Genomic DNA, 21,887 nt, shown 5'->3' with positions numbered 1-21,887 from the left:
GTCTGAGGCTTTCCAGACTGTCACATTTCTCTAGTTTAAGATACGAATGATGCATGAATAATATTAATGCAATTGATTATATCTAATAAAAGAGCATAAGACTAAGCTAATCCTAGCACATCACCGAATACAGAGGACTCATGTTATGAACAACACTATGAACAAATTTCTAATAACAAGTAGGTTGACTGGTCCCAAAGTTCAAGTGGATTTTGTATTTGATTTATTTTTTACTGTGATATAAGTTCACAATATAACACACAAATGCTTTTATCCTTGTCCCAAGAAGTGTGTCATAGCAAAATTCTAACGTATCATAAGTGTAATTATGTTGTCCAATGGATACCCCAACATGTTATGCTCCTGAATATACACATTGTACAGTCAAATGGAAGATTCGAGAGCTAAAGTTATTTTCATTAGACTACAATAGAGAACAATAGTAAAAACAACAAAAGACATTTATGAAGAATTCAAATATTCACTCTGGCAAAATATACTTTCCTTCATCACAACTCAGGGGCAAGACATGAGCAACTCAATTTACTAGGCTAATATTCTTGATCATATGACTGCAAGATAATTCTGACCACAGTTCAGATGATTGCATAGAACACATTTTATGGAAGGGTCATCACAAAATATATAAACTGTTCTCAATGGCTAATGGTCTGAATGTCATCTGGTTTCATTGTCAGACTTACATTAGTATCAAAAATATTTTCATTGCTGCACACTACTGTGTATTGATTGCATGTATTCAGTCAATTGGCACTTAAAATAATCACCTGCAATTACAAGCATGTATTGTATGGTCTAGCTTTCTATTAGTAAAATCACTTTAAAACAAGAAGCTAAGCAGGTGCACTATGGTTGGTTATATCACAGGAAAGATGAATAAATGATACATCAAATCATGTTCTATTTTCTGATATAGGCCCTATGACTGCTGACAAATAATGTTACATTTAAAGCACAAATAAGTATCAAGAAATTAAATTATATCACAACTATAATTTGACATGGGCAAATTGGCAAAATAATCTGGAATGAATAATCAAGGATGGTAATTCTCTCTTATCAAAGATTGTAAGAGAATACTATTTGATGCAACACTTTTTCCTCTGCCTAACAAAATATAAAAATAATGCATCAGGTGCCTTATATAATCAAAGTACTGTAGGCAATCCTCGACTTACCACCTAAGAACTATGCCCTCTGTTGAATTACCCAATAACTAAAGTAAGTACAATGTACATTACGCACATACATCCTCATTCTGAAGAGACTTTTACTCAGTAACAGTTTGGAAGATCGCAAGAAAAGCACTGTAAAGTGCAGAAGCATTTTCTGAATTCCTACAGTATACATGTATATGAAGGAAGACCTCTAAAATATCTACAATGTATGCAATTGATGTTTATACAGGTGACCTCCATTATAACATAATAAAGTCCTAAGAAGCGGCAATTCTCTTGTGTGACATTGACATTTCGTTATAGCGGAACAATAAAGTACAGATATAAAGATATATAGATAATAATTTTAGGACCTGAAATTTACTTTGTTGTAATGAGAGTTTCAATATAACCATGTCAGTTACAATGGGAGTGCGCACTGCGCAAGAACTGACAAAATCCTACACCAGTTAGGTCATTTTGACTTTACATCCTAGGTAGGAATATTTGTAACTGTGATAGAGCCTTTATACGCTGTAATGACAAAATCTTTCACATAGATATCAAGATGAAATAAATACAAAACCAAGAGAAAACATTCAAATGTTACAATAATTTTACAAAATCATGGCGTGTATAAGGCAAGCAGTATCTGTAGCCATACAACATAAACACTCATTTATATGCATAATTAACTTCTCTACTTCATCACAGTTTAACCCAAAATAAAAATTTGCAAGGTATCCTATTTACCTCTCGTGTGAATATATCATACTCTAATTAATTATGTTTTACAGAAGACAAGTCCATGTATTCTTCATAAAATTTTCATATAGCCTGCAGTTGGTACAAAAAGTATACGGAAAATATGCCAAGGGATATCATCAAACAGAACATGGTATATAATGGTGTTATCTCTTGGAGCCAAATATTCCAACAATCTCAATTGTCATGACTGCATAACTGTCATCACCTATGACCTTACTCCACATTCTCTCTCTGCTGAGTTTCACTTCGTATCCTGCCGTCGTCTTCACTAATTCTGAGCTTGGAGCTCTGGAGACAGATATCACTGATGATTCTCTCCGCCTCTCGCTGTCCTGACAACATTGCACCATGAGTTGTGGAGTAGAACGTACGATGGGTCGCCTCTCCTGCAAAGCAGATCTGGATGACAACAGGTAGAAGCATTGAGGAGCAAGCTACTTAATTATACGCAGAGCAACATGATTTCAGAATATTAACTGTCCTAGATGGGAAAGCGTATGAAATGTAATGAAAGAACACTTGGTGTATCTCTTTCAAGAAGCAGGAGGAATATCATTAATCTTCATCAAGTTAGAAAAGAGTCAAAGAAATGTGTACTATTCACTAAAAAGGAAATCTTGTGGAATTCTCCTTTGATATATTTTTCTAAATCTTTGTCCTGCAGTGATGTCACAATATGTTGGAGTTTTCTCATCTAGAACTGGCAGCACCAACACTGACAAAATTCTGAAACATATTGACAGATTTCCCTAAAACTAATGTTTTCTCCTTATAATGCTCACATTCACTCTATCCAAAAATACATTTTCGCGTTATTTTTCCCTTTATTTTCCCTTAATGTAAAGTTTTGAGTAGTGTTCATTTTTGTTTTGTTTGTTTGCATACAAATATTTTTGCAAGTGAGGTCAGAGAAATTTACGCAAGATGTTACACTGTTTGTGATTAGCAATATTAGCAATATTCGCGGAAATTAAACCCCTGTGAAATACACTGTAACAACTTATGTAGTACCTATAATTGAAACTAAACTGCTAAACCAACGCTGCACACTGGCACTGCTCCAACAGTCCCTGACCAGTAAAAATCAGCATCGGACCAGTAACTTTCTCAGGAATAGACCGGTAAAAAATGGAAAAACTGGGTACCTATACTGGTCGGACAGACAGGTCGGGTTAATGTGCAGGCCTGGCTAAAATATGGCAAGATTTGAGAATAATGTCTTACAGTCACACGTCCAAATGGATCTACTCTTATTATCTTACTAATGGGGAAACAGGTCAAGGAACACAACTAAATTATAAGTACGATTTTACAATGTTCCTTGACAATAAGTTCTGTGGGATTTAGTGGTGTATTGACATGCTTTCTCCCATTTACCTGCCATAGAGCTGGGGTTCAAAATTGATAATTGCATAATGTCTGCATAAATTTGAATGGAGTCTAGTATTCAGGACAGTAGGGCCTACAATTAATCTATCAATGAGATGAATGATATCACTACCTTCAAGTGAACATCAAAACCACATTCCTCTCAGTTGATAACTGGCCCTACATCCTGCCATGGGGGATATTAGGGCTCAAAACATTCCAAGGTTGTCCCCACTCTAAATTTGATTTTCAAGACTTCATTACAGAATTATTGGGAATTGAATTCACACATGACCAAGACTGTGCCCCTATTGTAGTGTCCCACCAAACATGTCAATTGCTTGTGTTTGATCTCTTCTGTCACTTGAGCTAGATGTTAGATAAAATGCAGTGATATTAAGTTATCTCCCATATGTAGGTCTACCGGTAGATCAGCAATGACATATCAACAACACAATCCTTGGAACATGAACCCATTGAATCTTACAAACCACTGTGGCTGATGCTGTACGGATCTTTTTATACCTTTATCCAGCGCTTGACACTAACGGTGGCCCGGTGGCCCAGGGCCACCAAAAACGCACATGAGGCCACCAAAATTTCAGAAATGAACAATTTGGTGGCCTGATCGGGCCACCAAAAAAGGTAGGATGTTTGCCTTTCGGCCACCAAAAATAAAAGTTAAGTGTGGAACCCTGCTTTATCATTCATTGTTAGCACATACATTTCATACAGTAGAATAAAAACTCTTTTTTCCCCTTTATTTGGGCAATAAATATTTTGGTTATGAATTATTGTCTTGTCAGGCGGAGGGTTATCAAATGCCTCAAAATCCCTTTTTTATACCTACTCCTTATGGTGGCCGCAGAGTTTAGGTCAAAGTCGATGTTTATGTCTCATACTGGCTTTTTTTTTGGAGGGGGGGGGTTCCAGATCTAGGGCAGATTTGATGAATTAAATCAGTTCCATGTGATCTTCATGCAGCATTGGACACACAGTAAAATTAAGAGTTGCACATTTGATGAGGATGTGATGATGACATGTGCAGCAAAATTTCCCCAGTACATAATGAGTTCAAGGAAAAATTGTATGGCTGCCACATTCCTCCTTCCATTTTAAATACTGTACAGATAAATGCAATGATTCATATTATCCTAAAACATACCCTCACTCGATAACCTTCACTTTAACAGTGCACCGGTAATTGCAATTATTGCTCTCTGCTCCATACATGTATATCACTACAAATGGCGAAGGCCTAGCAACAATTAACATGATGCCTTTCCACATTTGCAAGCAGAGATTCAATATTCAGAACTAATATCTGATATGAGAATCTTTTATCACTCGTGGATAGATATCAAACATGAATGGCCTTGGAGTTTGTCATTATGCTACACTACCTATGTACCAGCACGTAACATAGCAATGTTAACATTATGTCTAGCCAAGCAACATTTGGACAGCTTCAAAATCCTTGGCAGATAATAAATGAAAATGGTAGTACCGTACAGTCAAACCTGTCTATCGCGGCCACCCAAGGGAAACAACAAAAGTGGCCGCTATAGACAGGTGGCCGTTATAGACAGGTTGGCGGCCGTTTTGAATTTCATTACTTGCATTTTATAATAGCCGAAAATACCGCATGTTATTCTCTTTAAAAAAAAAATCAAAAACAACTAACATATAAGTTTGCATGTGCAGCAGCTCTGCTATTATGGGGATTTTTGTTGTACAATTCACTCCATTTCTTTCTTTTTTTTTGATCATTGCCTCCTTCTATTCTTTTGATGTTAAAGGGTGTGTACAGTTCTGGTCAAGGTGAGGATTCAGCATTTCATAACGTTTTGCGAGATATTCAGAAACCACTCTATGAGATATCAAAGAGCATGCAATTCTAAGGGGTATCAAAAGTTTATCTGATGAAAATTGGTTTTGACATGGCTGAGATATCCCAAAACAAGGTGAAACAAAGAGATTCTAATAAAAGACGTGGCCTGTAGTCTTTTATTATTATCACTTTTTTGGATATCTCAGCCATTTGAAAACCAATTTTCATCGAATACACGTTGAATCCTTCTTAGAATTACATGCGCTGTCATATTTCATAAGAGGTTTCTCAGTATCTCACTTAGGAATGTTCGAAATATGAATCCCCACCTCTACCAGTACTGTACAGTCCCTTTAAAAATAATATTTCGGGCCTGAGAAGTGCTCTGGTTCATCCCTACCAGTTGGCATGAACGGGGTTCACGAGAGCTGAGTTCGAAGGAGGATTGATAATGTGTAAAATTTACGTAAACTATAGAAACAATACCCAGACAAGTACCATGTTGTCCTTATTCAAAGGGACTTAAACACTAATTAGTCTGCATTTCGGTAACAGTCTAAGTTGTTCTTAGGAGTTGCCTTTGCCTTTGTAGCATCTATTCAGGGCTGCATTACTGAAGCCTAGATCTAATCTAGTCAAGTTAGTGGTAAGACGGATTTTCGTGGCAAAGAGCTGCATTAATTTTGTCAACCATGCCCGTGTGATTGTGACTGAGCAAGGACTCGGTAGAAATCACGCATTGAACGTAAAAGACATCATACTCATTGCTGATTTAATGGATCAACTCAATTTTTATGGCTGCTATACGCAGGTTGATATTCACCACGGGAGACAAAATGAGTGGCCGCTGGCCGCGTTAGGCAGGTGGCCGCTATATAAAGGGTCTATAATACAGCAATTGCGTTCGGGGGATTTTTCAGTGGCCGTTATAAGCAGGTGGCTGCTATAGAGAGGTGGCCGCTAAGACAGATTGGACTGTAGTTGGTAGGCCAATATGTTTTTATGTTTCAATATCAAAACTTATTCTACCCTGCTTTTGGAAAATTAAAAGTAATAATTAATTGTGTATCATCGAAAGCAAATTCATCAAACATGTCCTGGACAGAATTACCAGAGAATCTTGTTCATAGTAACTATTTTATACCAGATGCGCTGGAACAGTCACATAATAGACTTTGTCTATTTCCGAAAATGATTTTGTATAAAAACACAGAAAAATAATCAAATTACGGTTTCTCAACTTGAAATGAAGTCTTGATTTTGGGATCACTGTGGTCCACGTAGCAGATCAGAGTCAAAAGTAAAAACACAGCAGTTGTAAAGGCCGCGATACATGCAACCAGCTAGTCAGTTAACGTTGCAGTACTAGAAGGCAGCGCAGCGCAAGCACGTACACTGTTAATTTGCTGGCGCTTTGCTACGGGTGTGAGCTGTGTGCATTAGTTTAGTACCTTCGTCAATAGGCATGCCTATTGTTGGCTGTCACTCTCAATGAGTATAGGTATTTTCTGTCAGTGACATGCTTGGCCAATCAGAATTCGACATCATTCTGAGGTGTTGTATAAAAAGTAATAATTAATTGTGTATCATCAAAGCAAATTCATCAAACATGTCTGGACAGAATTACCTCTTGTTCATAGTAACTATTTTCCAGATGCGCTGGAACAGTCACATAATAGATTTGTGTTCTGTCAGCACTAGAAGAAAAACATTTAGCATCTGTGTAATTTGGTCTGCAGCCTGTTTGTGTATAACTGTCAGCAAGCTGCACTACTCTCCCTCACAGCTACAGCCCATAAGATGCTCTGACCCAATCCTTTAGGTTTTGATGGCTTTGACCCACCTACACTTTGTCATGTTCATCTTTTCCCATGGGCTCTATAAGCCTACTCTATCAGTGGCTCAGTCAGTTACTTATGCCTCCCCTGTAAATAACAGGCTAATACATAACATATGATTGAAAGCCCCAAGTTAGTATAAGAGAGACCAAAAGAAATAATTCTTGTTATTCAAAACAGCTTCTGTGATAGCATCTTGGTACCAGGTTGTAGTGAGTCCCCTAAATCTTGTTTATAAGACAAGCCTTTTATAGGCTACCTGATGGCCTCTTATTCCACCACAATCTAAATTCATTTGTATTGTGTTTATCTTCAGTTTTGTTTGAAGAGCATCTGCATTTATGCTATTTTAGTTCATGCAAATGCCATTTTGTCTGTTTGTCTGAACCTCATTTAATTTCACTTCATTTTCATTTTAACTAATGGAAATCAATGAATTCATGTCTGTTTGTTTGTTTTTTCTTATATCATAGTCAACAATTCAAAATACAGACCTCAAATCAGGGCATGATGCAATTCCTACAATATGAGTTCAAGGATTCCTTGCATCTGAACACAACTTGACCAACTTCAATTGTGAAATCTTCAAGGGTCTTTGGCTTAAACTCTATTGAAAGCTTACTCATTGGCAAAATCTATCACAGCTATTGAATTTACTGAGCCTTAAGACTGATCTTTCATTGATTTATTCTTCAGGAAATTTATTGTTAATTTTGAACTTGGACTTATTTCATTCAGCTCAAACATAAAGTTGTAAAGACATACAGTTGTGTTATCATAGGAGTAGGATGCCAACAGAAAAATAATCTAGATGCCTACATGTATTTAAAAGCCCACAAGATGCCTAGCTAAAGCAATGGTCAAGCCGCACTGTAACTGTGAAAGCAGTGGATGATTCACTGATACCTTGCATGATATATGTGACAGGAAATAATTTGGTTTCTTTAACATCCTCACAATCCAGAAAGTTGACATATGATCACATGATTGTGCAAATGTGTGTTCTGTATGTGCCTCTTATAGCTTTGAGTAGGAAAGCAGGTGGTATGCATAAAAATGTTCATGAACATTCACAACACACTCTCTAATCATCAACCAATAACACACAAGGAAAAAGTACAAATATTTTGAAAACACCTTATACTGTACTATCATTTGAACTCATCTGAAGTTCATTATATCATTTGTTATCATCATTCCAACCTGTAAAAACACAGAAGAAAAATCAAAATACAATGTACCATGATTTGGAGCATCATGCTTTTTGCAATCACAATCATCATTATGTTTCCATCCTCTTCTGAAATCATATTGAATTCTCTTTTCTTCTTCTGATTTCACGAAGAGCAAAACTTCTGAAGCTATATCAGTTAAAGATACACCACCTTAATTAATACAATGAAAGTAATGTGCTGCCTTGTTAAAGATTGCCCTTCCCTTTTGCATTCCTTCCCAAATAGCACAGAACATGATATATTCCACCAGAATGACGAGACTATTGTAAATCTATAACATTTCTGTGATATTTTAAGGTTGTTAGCCGTTAAAATTCAAATAATGCACCAAACGCTCACCATAACGTATTCTGTGTACCGTACTAGGCACAGGTGCATACATTAATCCTCCTGTGGTTGTGATAATTATACTTCGAACAACAGATATACATGTTAAAACTGTCAGAAAAGAAGACTTCACTAGCTTCTCTTACTTTGTTATCAATGACAAATAACAACACACCACTTACATGAACTACATGTACAAGAAAGTGCATCACACAGGTCTTCAAAACTACACTAGTATTTAGATTTGTAATTTTCCATACTTATTCAAATCTTAACGGTCAATTTAACTAAACAAATAAAGACCCTCTTGAGTTCAAAATTTACAGGTTTCCAAATAGTGTTTTCTTCAATACCTAAGTGTTCTCACCAATTTTTCTAAAATTTGCATGCAAAAGGGATTGGCTGTCTTTCAAGGTACTGGTAACTGAAATAGTTTTTGTGTCTTTTGTCAGTTTGTTTGTTATGCAACCCCTTTGTTTACTCATAGACTGCTATTGTTCACATCAGTGAGTCATGTGAATAACACAAAGTTCACATAACTTTGTCAAGAGCAATAGCAATGTGATGTAATTTCATATGGTCATAGATACTTCTATTAATATAAACTGGAAATAAGCCATTTCAAAGGGCAGTTGGAAGTGGTTCATGATGATAAAAGAAATGATTGTTACAGACAGCAGACATGCAATGAATTTGGAGGGACTACCCTTTCTCAGCTAAAAACATCTCTAAAGTCTACTTAATTGAAAATCACTGTCTGAGCAACTTATACATCTTGCACACCATGCAAAAGGTGCAAGAGCTCTTTACGAAAGTGGTACATGTACACATGTACATAAAGTGCATAGGAAGTAAAGTTTTATGGTAGTGTCTTCAATTATTCAGAATTTATCCTTCGAAGTGAAGAATTGGAATTTGTAAAATTTTCATGCCATAACAGTTCACATTTGTTTCAATATGAAACCTGATATAATGGATGGATATAATGCAGGTGAAAATTGACTAAAATTGCTTTATATATTTTGTTATTTGAATTTGTGATTCTGACAAAAAAAAAAAAGATATGCACAGATCCCTGCAAAATAACATGTCACAAAAAGCTGAATAACTCCAAAGTTCGGTTCATTTCGACTCATTTTCCCCTACAGGCCTACAAAATTTTTACCTTTAACTAGTCAAAGTGCACTGCTGGTTGAAGGACAAGAAAAGCCCACATGACGATGCTAAAGATTAGCTGGAAAATTGATTTGTTTATCTCAGATTACATTACTTGTGTCACTGTTAGTATTCCCTACTGCCTACCATTCATACATTACTTGAATTAATCCAATTCAACGTGTAATGGCAGTTAAAACCTACGAAAATGCCTTCATTACGATGATTACGATCATGATTTAAGTTCATCAAAGACTGCTCCCATTCAAGCTTACTTTACTCAAATCGATGTGACAATTTAGAAAAAAAAACACAAACAAAGCCCAAGTATAAATGTGGATTGCGTGAAAGCCACAATATTAGTAGAATGTATCACGGTAAGTTTGAGGAAAATCAGACAATCTGTTCAATAGTTATGAATCTCTAAAGTTTTTGTGCCGTCATTGCTGGACAAGGAGACTATACACTTCATAACATCATTCTTGACAATACAATGATAGTATAAAGAAAATTTAACATTCTGCATTTCCACTATTCTTGCACATGAGAGGGCACTTGTCTTACTTGTTCTAGAAAGCAAGGGGAATGATATTTCCCTCAACAGATGTCAGTAATAAGTCAATGAAAAGTGTATTATTCGGGAAAAATGAAATTCTGTGGAATTCTCATTATACTTTCTTTATATCGTTGTCCAAAATGCTGTCATGAAGTGTCAGTATATAGTAGTCTTCTTATCCAGTAATGACACAATACGACTACAGAAACTACACAAACTATTGAAGGTTATCTGTTTTTACATCACTATCAGTTTTTTTTTTGTGTTTTTTGTTTTTTTGGACACTGGTCTGGATCCTGCTTCACAGACATAGAAGTGGGACACATGATTGTACAATTTGATTAATTGTGTACACCCCAACCTAAAAGGCAAGTGCTTCCCTGCACTGATAGCTGATCACATTTAAACTACATGTATTCACCCCTTAACTGAAATGTAAACCTATCCCAAGATATGCTGAATTACGCCACAACTGTCATCATGAAAAATTCTAACTATTTACTTCTATCAGTGTCTGATCATACTACAACTGAGCTGTACTACATTTGCGGTTGGAAAGTTTAATCTTCAAGGTTTGTACACTTGTAGTTTTCAGTCCACTGCCAAACTCCTGGGTTCCCCACTCTGGGGCCACCAGTACAATTTGAAAGATTTACGTGGTATAGTCTTTGCCCCACTACTTGATTAATGTCAGATTTGATGAAAATCAGATGAGGCATTTTAAGAGAGAATATTGAAAAAATAAATCAATCAATCAATTGACAGCATTAGACCCCATTCTAGCCTATGTTACACCTATTAATGCCTAATCAAACCACCAAAAAAAAAAAATTGAAATATGACGCTTAGTGCAAGCAAATTAAGAAAATTCATTCCAGAGATGGGGTCAAAATATTCTGACAAGCTAAATGGTAATTTCACCAAAGTTGGTATGTTTACCACATATAGTATTAAACTTACAAAAGTTTACAAAGTGAAATTCTATGCAGTTGCACTGTTTTACTTTGATTCATGTAATTTAGTAAATTAGACATTATCATCATCATGATATTAATGATAATAACAATAATAACGCAGGGTACTTATAATGACCATGCAGGCTGCTATCTTCTGGTGGTATTTTTTTTCTTTTTTAGATGAATGGGTTCTTCATCTTTAACAGGCATTTTCTTTCTCACTGGAGGTAAGATGCAACAAACTAATCAAAACAAGCTGATAGTCGAAGCACTTTGTACTTACAATAGGCTGAGTGTGTCCATCAGCCTTTGTCATGCACACAGGTTCAGCTAGGGAGTCAATGTCAGCACCAGAAGAGCCAGCTGCCACATAGGAATATGAGCCTCGTACATATGGGTTGCTGTACCACTGAGACTTGAGGATACTTGTTGGGGCTGGAATGGCAGGGTTGTTGAGGAACTGACGCAGGATACCTGTACACCATTCACATGTAGATAATTACCTGGTATAACAACATAATAATGTTTCCATGTTTTGTTAAGATTCCTCACTATTGAATGGAAATCAGTCTTCTCCACATCAAATTGATTTTGTTAAGAAAAGTCAGTTTAGGTTTTGTTTTAATAATTAATTTATGAAATAAGTATTCATATTATGAGAATTCAAAATTAAAAATTTCAAGAACAACTATAATGGTCTCAGGTACCATCCTACATGCAAACTGGATTTAAGGAAATGTATATTATGTTACCGTCTCACCACTTTCTGTTTGTTTTACTGTACATACTTTTTGAAATCATTGTTTGGGAGGACAATGTATAGCAATTACTGTTACAGTTATTACAGCAGTACCCTTCAATCATTACAAGACATGGTAATCATTCAGTCCTTTTGATTTAATTTCAGAACACAGATATTTGGTGAGGATTTGTGTGCAAATCAATGGCAAATTGTGAGGTGCTGATATCAGCGTTACATCTGCTTTGCATATATACAGTCAACAACAAAATTATTCATACCCCTGGGAAATTTTTTGTTTTGAGCACAATTCTTACATGTAAATGATGGAGTGATGGTGATTGGGTGTTATATCTCAACATTTCTATTGTTATATGCAAATGAGGTGAAACTGGAATTAATGTCAATTTACAGAGGACAAATAAGAGTAAAAAGTTAACACCCAATCACCATGACTCCATCCTTCACTTGTAAGAAAGCTGCTCAAAACTAATAATTCCTCAGGGGTATGAATAATTTTGTTGTTAACTGTATATAATGCCCTTGTGACAACATCACTCTTTTGTGGTATGCAAGCATGTGGTATTCTATTTACACTGTAGTTTCCTATTACAGATTTCAATGGGACATGTGCAAATTGTTTTGCTTAGTCCCGTAGAGCCATCCCACAAACTATCGGTCACCCTGGTACCCTTATGGAGCCACAGATAATTATCAAAGACAAGAAAGTCACACACACACACACAAAAGGTAATTCACCTGAAGTTTGACATTTGTTCATAATAACATTAAGATAACTTAACTGACTGTCAAATATCTCAGACATTTCAAACCTGATTTTCATCAAATAAACTTCTAATTGTTCTTATAGAATTGCATTCTCTTGAACATTTTCATATAGTTTCTAATCATCTCGCAAAAAGATACAACCTGAATCCCTATATCAACCAGAACTACCAGTATACCATAAAAAATATATCATAATTAAGCACAATGCACGCATGTTTATGACAACATAGTGAATGTTCATGGACCCCAAGATGTACAGCTTATTATTGGAGTAACAGATGTGCAAATACAACTTGATTGGTATATTGCTGATGTGGCACAGTTGTATGTCTTTGTTAAACTTGTACCACAGCCTGTATGTATATGGCCACGATATACAAAAGTACCCATGAACCATTATTTACATAAGATGTACCCCGTAACGTTGCTGATAACGTCCAAACATCATCAGCAGGGAAGCCCTGTACAAGGACATGTTTTGATCTATTGAGCTGATTTAGGGCACAATAAACCACAATGGTGAAAAACTTAGGTTGCACTTTCAAAAGTGTGCATACACAGGAAACATGCCATTTCACACACACGTCATGATAAAAAGGGGGCCATTAAAGGTAGTCTATTGTGCATTAATCCCATGCAGTAAAACGGTATTTCAGTTGTTCTTACATTTTGTAGCACAATTCATATTAACTTCATATGATAGCCACTACAGTGCACTCCCGTTATAACGAACACGGTTATAACGAAATTTCGTTATAACGAAGTAAATCTTCTGGTCCCAAAATTATCACCATTAAAGTCTATGGTACAAAATTTGCTTATAACGAACACGGTTATAGCGAAATTTCCATTATAACGAAGTCTTTTCCGAGCGCCACAGACAAAGAAAAACAAAAGAAATGTGCTCCGTTATAACGAAATGCGAATTGCTTTCGAAAATTCGTAGCGGAACAAGCATTTATAGCGTCTCTGCATGGGTGAACGCTTCACACCACTGTGTGTTCGCTCTTTGTGTCACGCACAATTTCTGAGGGGAACTTGCATTTATTATTGTGATACAGTTATTCCATCACATTTCACATACAAGGTAGCTTTCCAGTGTATGATGAGTATTCAGCAAACAGAATATGATATATATACGTGGTTTTCTTGTTTTCGTTATATGTTGTATTTGTTCGGTTATAACGAAATTTCGTTATAACGAAAGAAAACTGCCGGTCCCGAGCATTTCGTTATAACAGGAGTGCACTGTATATCATCAATTACTTTCATGAAAGTTTTGCTATTTTAACAAAAGTCACCAGATACTGCCTAAACCAAGGCTGTATCACACACTTGAAATACCGTACCTACATAAAACCCATGATGTCCCATTCATTTGCCTGTACATAGTCTGTTGTATTGATATTTGTCATGAGTTTTGTGGTGTTCTTTTTTCACCCCTGCTTCTCTTCTGTCTCCACCTCATATCAATCTATACAATGCACACTGTCTTTGTTTGTTTCAAATATTCTTCACCTTTACTGTAAAATGCCACAGCCCTTTCCATTCTGTCTCCTACAGATAGTACATGACACTGCAGCATCATTTCATCATCAATTCAAGGATTACAAGTGATGTACCGTACCATACTGCAATGTACTAATGTCAATCATTCAACCCAAGGACCCCTGTACAGCTCACTACCAGCATCATTAACACCATGTGACAATGGAGATATCAATGACAATCAAGAGACTGGCAGTTCATATACACAACTATTCACAACATCATTATCATTACATGCCACCAGGTATAGGAACACACACACACACACACATACACACACACACACACACACACACATACACAAATGCACACATGTAAAGAGTTTGAATGCAAAAACAGATGAACATTGTTTTTGAAGTTTTGTAAGTACACGTACACGTTTGTATATAGGTTATCATCAAATAGAAACAAATTTGATTTTTTTTTTCAAAGATACTGCATGTTCACTACATTATAACAAGGAGTATTTTTAGGATATTTCAATTTTTTTCAAAATTTCAATTTCTTTCTCGTTTTAGCTTCAATTTTAAATATTTCTGGCTAATGAAAATGGATCTGTTTTTGCATGTAAACTCTTTGAATATACACATCAAATATTACGGGGGAAAAACGAAAATACTTGTAGCATATACCATATCAACATTCAATGGTAATTTAAAAACAACAACACACACAATAGTGGTATGAATAGATTCATCGAATCATGCACTTTCTGTGGCTTCTGGAATTGGAATGTGTTTGCGTTTCGTTTCGGATGTAACAAGAAATAAAACCCACAAATTCAGTCCAATCATTATTCTCTTGTATAGTTTACTGACTGTGATTAGAAAAATTAGTCATGGAATGGGCAATAACACAGTAATGCATGACTAGCTTTGAATTCTATTCTTTGAGTGTGTATAATGCAGAGTTTGATGTTACCACCTCACAGTGATTATTAACAATATCTTTTTTCCTATTGTACGAATGATAGTCAACAAGATCTCTAATCAAATCCCCCCTCTATAAAGTGGAGAAATATTTGATACTGTATTCAGAGACCCGTGGTAGAGTAAATAAGACTTGTAATACAGAAGGTCAGATTTGGATAGCGATGCAAATCTTGAGGTTTTTGCCTGTGTGAACATAAAGATCGCATTAAATAATGCGATCTGCATCACAAACAAAATATCAAGGTAGGGCCAATCGCTTATTTTGGAATGTTTGCAATAATTTGCATGGCAGCATGTGCGTGAACACCAGAGAAAACAAACACCAAAAAAAATATTTTTGCTCCTTCATTTAAAATACACATCACGACTGGGCAAGAACACAAGGGCAAGAGTCACTATTTCTGTAGATTTGGGGCAAATGCAGTTTGGTCAATAAATTTAATCTTAATCTGCAATTCGGGGGATATTCCTGTCCATCTGAAATATATCTCAGTATATGAATCAGGATCATTATCCCGCTTTTCTTTTTGTGTGAAAACGTGGATTTCACTGCTTTGCCTGAAAAGACATGAAATTGGTGTATAAATCTGTACACTGATGGAAAAAGACATAGTACTTGTATACAAGATTGTAAAAATGGCAGAAGCAGTAAATAAACTTTTCTCTTTGAGAAACTTGAGAAGAAAGAGAACAACATCATTTTGAGGTCAAATGAATCAGCACTTGACAATAAGAAATGGTACAAAAAGTACATCTCAACTGATGTTTATGTTACCCCATGGAGGATGGGCTGATTTTGCCGCAACACACATTTCCTATAGACACCTGCAAGAGTATACTCCGAACTATAGTCTTCAATGGCAAAATTTTGAAACTACACGTGTATATAGGGACTTACATGTAAAACTTGAAGTACACCTACGTAGTTTTGGTTCAAAACATGAAGGTAATGTAACACAACATATAGGTATTTACATTAATATGAGATGTAGTCTGTCCATCCCTCCCACTTTGCCTTGCACATTGCACACAAATATAAATCATAAAATATCCTCACCAAATACACTCACAAATGTACAATATTTGTCTGCTAGCAAAGTGGAGTATAACATAGGACTGACAATGTCTTCACACATTAACTAGTTCAGTCATCTGTTTATATTCTGTGGCTATAAGACTCAGCCCACCAAATTTCATCTCACAAATCATTAAAAACAACATCAAACCTTGAGGGGAAAGTTTTCTTGAATTTTGTCTCCCTCTACAAATGAAATTTGTAAGATTGCAACTCCTGACCTAAAATTCAGCAGTTGTGATCTTACAAAATTCATTTGTAGAGGGAGACAAGTTACCAAGGAGACTCACACCTCAACCTTCACCTCTCTGCTTCATAATCCCTTGCTTTCAAAAATCAAACCTTACCAGTCAAGGTGTCTGCTACGCAGGTGTTGTCCAATGTTTCAATGTATTTTGCTGCCTTGCCACAAGTCCAAACCCTTAGCAGCCTGGGATTGCTGGCAACTCTTTCGATGTCAGTTATATACATGTACCACTCCTCCTGCAACAACAACAGAAAAATGCAAAAACATTTGGATACCCTAACAACAAACTCCTGTGGTATTTCCTGTGGTAAATGTGTACCAGTTGGTACCACACAATATACCACACAAATATACAGTGTACATGAATGTAATTACCACAGGTACTGTGTGGTAATATCACAAGCTCATGTGGTAATGTAAATAGCTGGCTGTGGTATTCATGGGGTACCCTATCACCTGTGTTTATGTCCTGTGGTATTCTGTGCGGTATGTGGTGGTAACACACAAAACCACCATTTCACAGTGAGAGCTGAAAAAGTCAAATGGCATCTGACCTTGAGAAATTTTGCCAGGTACTACAAAGTTAATTATCATTTTTTGTTATTGCAATAGGGAGTGGGCTGGACAGATCACCATGGACAGACAAACAACAGACAATATAATGTTTCTAGCACCCTCCAGGCCAAGGTAGAGGTAAAAAATTCTTGCTACAAAAATGTGTGACCTTTTCTAAAATAACTCATGAGGTACGCTTCCTCCACAGAGCACTCGAACGCTCCAAAACTGGCACAATTCGGTAGAGTACGCTTTGGTTCAGTTCGCTTTGGTTCGCTTTAGAGTGCTCAAACGCACCCTAAGAAAACATGCTCGATTCACAGTGAAGACGAAATTTACAGACAATTATGAAAAGAGAAATTTTATGGGAAACAGAATGGTGACAGTTTCATTGATAGCAAATGAGAAGCACAAAAGTTATGGAATTCTACAGAGTTTTTTCAAGGTTTTAATAAAACAAAAATATTGGTCAAAAGTATAAATTCACATCAAATGAGCTGATGGCCATCAAGTTTGACAGCTCCATCTGTAATTCATCTGTACAGACACACACATACAAAACAATTCAGTACCAGTCCCACACATGGACAATCATACACATTATAACTAGTCTTTAGAAAAGTGATTTCTCCAGCACTTGAGATTCAATCAAAAAATGGAATTAGGCCATTGTTTAAGGCTTGTGTATTCTAATGGAAAACTAGCAGAATTGCTGATTCGAGCATTATGCTCCACATAAGACCTACAATATGTATCATATATTGTATTGGAGAAAACCTTCACACAAGTGCAAAGAAGGCCCTTTTTTTCAAACCTTTTTGAAGTCATCTTTCATGATATCTGATGGCTCCTTGTCCCATACAAGACAAAGTCCACCCCAGTCCTTGGTCCAAAATGGTGTCTTGTATTCTAGCCAGATCTTGCCTGCTGTTCCAAAACCCATTCTAGTAATGAGGTCAAGTTTGGAGGCTGGAAGTGGGGGTGCAAACATGTGAGTGGCATGTTCCTTGAGGTAGCCAAGAGATGATGTCACCACAACATAATCTGCCTCATATTCTTCCCCATCGTCACAGGTGATGAGAATGGGCATTTCTTGGCAATACTCTGTGGCAAAATAAAAATGTATGACATACCATACTCAATAGTAAGGGAGGTACAATTGTAGGCTCAATCATTGACTCTACAGCATCTAATTAACCTCCATCAGTGGTGAAACCTACACTGCTGGTCAAAGGTCATAGGGACACAAAGGTCAGAAATAAGTTTATTTCCCAATGACTCAAGAATGGATGAATGGATTTTCACCAAACTTGCACAGTATGCTAACAATGATGAAAGAAATTATCAAATTTGGGGTTATGAGGTGAAAGATCAAATATACGAGTCATAAAGGATATAAAATAAAGTTTAATCTCCCAATAACTCAATGACAGATGTTCAGATTTTCATCCGTATGTATTGTAACCAATGAAGGTAAAGTCTTGATGAAGGCCAAAACATTCTTGTGAGTGTGTGCACCTAATGGTGGCTGCCCCTCTAAGAAGCTCCAAATTGATGCACCATTTTTGTCATTCTGCATTTGCAAATCATCGTCAAAATATGTGTAACGTTACAACTTTGCTAGTTTCACATTTACCTGTAATATTTATCGAAAATGAGTATTCTGCACTCTTTTGGACATATTTCTGTTCCTTTTACCTCATTTATTTAATACAAACTGAATTGATAACAATTATTTATATTCTATTGATGCAATATTGAATTGTACTTGTTTCGTATGAGCTTGTTTGTTATCTTGATCATGTAATTTTACACTCCTAGTTCTAGAAACAGACAAGAACCTTTTACCTTTTTTCTCTGAATTCCAGTTAACTGTCTGCACTGGCTTGTTGAAGATGATAGTCTCTGAGGGTATATTCTTCAGAAACGTGTCCAGAAATTCTTTGTAGCCATTGGCAAACTTCATGTTCCCAAGTATCTCCTTGTACTCGCCAAAATCTGCTAGCATGAGGTCATGAAGATTGTTACAGGCACTATAGCAACATTCCCTGATCACCAGTTTTCTGAAAATGTTGGCTTTGGTCCGCTTTTCTTTCGGACTGCCACCAGTAGCACGGAAATATTTCTGGAAGAAGCGCATCATGAAGGCTCCCACTGTCTCATCTCCACAATTCCTGCGTTCTTCACGGTGTGATTCAGCCTGTGTACGGAAGAGGACCTCACTGTACATGTCACTGACCTCGGATATGAGACTGCTGGGTACTCGCTTGCTGTCCTGCTGATGAATGTTGTAATGGCTAAATCCTGGAACACAGTTGATGAGCTTGAGCTTGTTTGCTTTAGCTCGATGGTAAACAGCATTGCCCTCACATCCATGTATGTACTGTGCTCCTCCCTCGACGATGCCTCCAGCTGATGTTGTTGTTGTTGTCATTTGTTTTTGAAGGGGTGATATGTAGGAAGAGACAGCATACAAGAAGGAATCAAGTTGACAATGGACAATGGTTTTCATGTTTCTGTTTTTCTCACATTTAATCATTTGATAATCATTTCCATTGCCACCCAGTTAACTTTAATACATTCATTTGACATGCATCAACCTCTACTGTCTGTCAAGTAAATATGTTCAACTTGTTTGGAATCCACAAAAGACACACTTTTCCTGACAATAGGCCTACGTACTCTTCAACAAAACATTTTAGCCCTTCATTTTTCCCTCATTCGTATATTGATTTTACATGAAATTGTGAAAGAAGATACAACATTGCCTCTTCACAGAGCCGAAAACATTAACATAATAAACATAAATTTATATTGCTCACAGTTCAAAGACTGTTTCCTTACAGCTGCTGCAAGAGACCACATTGGTTGTTGCAATTAACTCAACCATGCATACTTATGTCTATGACACAAGACTGCATTGCAAATCACATAATGGCAGACCAAGAAGAGGACTTGCTTGCACTTTCAGCACAGCAGAGGACCAGAGCCATAGTAACCAATGACTTGATATTACTAATGTAAATAGAACTACCGGTACTTTCCTTTTCCTGTCAAAAAAAAAAAAAAAGTGCATTCTGGATTCTAACTCTGGAAGTCCTGGGTTTTAGGATCAGTGGCGGATCCAGGGAGGACCGCAACCGGCGCACGCCCCCCCCCCCCCCCTTTATTTTTTGTTGAAACAAAAGAAATAAAAAGAAAAAAATGGGGAAGGGGTGCGTGCGCCCCCCCCCCCTTTAATTTTGTAAACGCGCCCCCTCTTTACGGAATTCCTGGATCCGCCCCTGAGGATTGCCCTAACACTACAAGAATCCCTTTTCCCCTGGCAGAGATAAGTTTTGCATACCGAAAGGGAGAGTGACTGCTCGTCCACCCGGTCGCTCCGTTGCTTCAAGAACAGTAACTTGCACGTCGATATCGCCAACTCCACCGCTCCATAACAGCAAGTTCTCGGCCGCACTCAACCCGGCCAGCCCAGCCCCGATGACGCACACACGAAATGTTCTCCTGATCCTGTCGGGTTTCAGATCATTCTGCTCTAGACCTGTTTGCCGTGATATTATTTCTGATTCTTCCATAATCTGTTCTAAAATGAGCTCTGTTTTCTCAAGAGAAACCTGTTACCAATTGTTGCTCTAACAATTTCTGGGATTAGAAGCACACCAGTAGTGAACGGAGAGTTCGATCATAGCGGGGAATTTTCACCGCGTACAGCCTGCAGCTCGTGTTCTCCTGTGCTGTGCGGGGTCGCGAATGTAGCCATACACGTCCGTGCATGCATTACAGATAATATGTGTGGTAAAGGACGATTGTTTACAACCGCAGACGGAAGTTGCGCAATATGCATTGAGCGTTCTTTTCCATCAATGATCATACTAATTCCCAGAAGTGCCGTTACGACCTTTTTCTAGTCTTGACCACAGAACTGTGGTCTTGACCGGTTCGCGTTGCCAGATGGTGATAGGCTACGGTCACCAAAAAGGGTGGGCAGCCTAAGGGTGAGATTTGGTGATTTTTGGAATCCCTTGGTGACAAATAATTCATCCTGGTAACCAAATCAGTATTTGGTGATTTTTTTTTTTATTTTTTTTTTTTTTTTTTGGGGGGGGGGTGATTTCGAGGCCTATGAAAAAGAAAATGCATTTTCTCCAAACACATTCTTTTTAATTTATCTATATAATTTCATACATTTAACGACTCCCAACATTCTTCTTTTAGTAATTTTCCCTTCACAAAAACTTTCATCACTTATTTGAGGAATATCCTTACAAAAAAAATTCCTCTCCTTTATCACCACACATTTCCGGTATAATTGTTTTCTCTTTATTGGACTTGAGCAACTGCTCAAAATACTGTTTATTCTGTTCACCCTCTTCATATTCCGAACCACTCTTGACCTCTTCAATCTAACAAATTTCAACAAATTAGCGTGCGTCTTCAACGCACACACACACACGGCACACACACGGCACACACACAACACACACACACACACACACACACACACACACACACACACATGCTGAGTATTATCCATAAACATTTGGTGTGTGCGTGACTACGTGATGTGCAATATCGTGGAATGCAATCTTACCTAGTGTTTACAGAGGTTTATTGACATGATCGGTCATGAAAATAAAGTGTGGGTCCCACACTTATAAGCACTCTTTTTTGGATATCTCAGCCATTTCAAAACCAATTTTCATCAAATAAACGTTGAATTCCTTATAGAATTACATGCTCTTCATATTTCATAAGAGGTCTCTCATTATCTCATCAAAAAATGTTAG

The 21,887-nt window shown here is 36.9% G+C and overlaps 1 protein-coding gene across 1 annotated transcript; it reads right to left on the bottom strand.

The window, feature by feature from the left end:
* Positions 1-1,858: 1,858 nt before the first annotated feature.
* On the bottom strand, positions 1,859-20,782 carry LOC139725243 (peroxisomal N(1)-acetyl-spermine/spermidine oxidase-like). The gene is made up of 6 exons (XM_071636337.1): positions 20,444-20,782; positions 18,946-19,509; positions 17,912-18,201; positions 16,643-16,778; positions 11,496-11,686; positions 1,859-2,345 (listed from the first exon to the last, which is right to left on the bottom strand). The coding sequence occupies exons 1-6, from the start codon at positions 20,673-20,675 to the stop codon at positions 2,160-2,162; spliced, it is 1,599 nt and encodes a 532-aa protein (XP_071492438.1). The 5' UTR covers positions 20,676-20,782; the 3' UTR covers positions 1,859-2,159.
* Positions 20,783-21,887: the final 1,105 nt, after the last annotated feature.

Source organism: Diadema antillarum, unplaced genomic scaffold, assembly GCF_040938485.1.
Source record: "Diadema antillarum isolate AM-2024a unplaced genomic scaffold, OU_Dant_1.0 seq00000029_RagTag, whole genome shotgun sequence".
Classification (NCBI taxonomy): domain Eukaryota; kingdom Metazoa; phylum Echinodermata; class Echinoidea; order Diadematoida; family Diadematidae; genus Diadema; species Diadema antillarum.
Note: the sequence above shows the minus strand (reverse complement) of the source record. Positions and strands in the feature narration are given on the sequence as shown.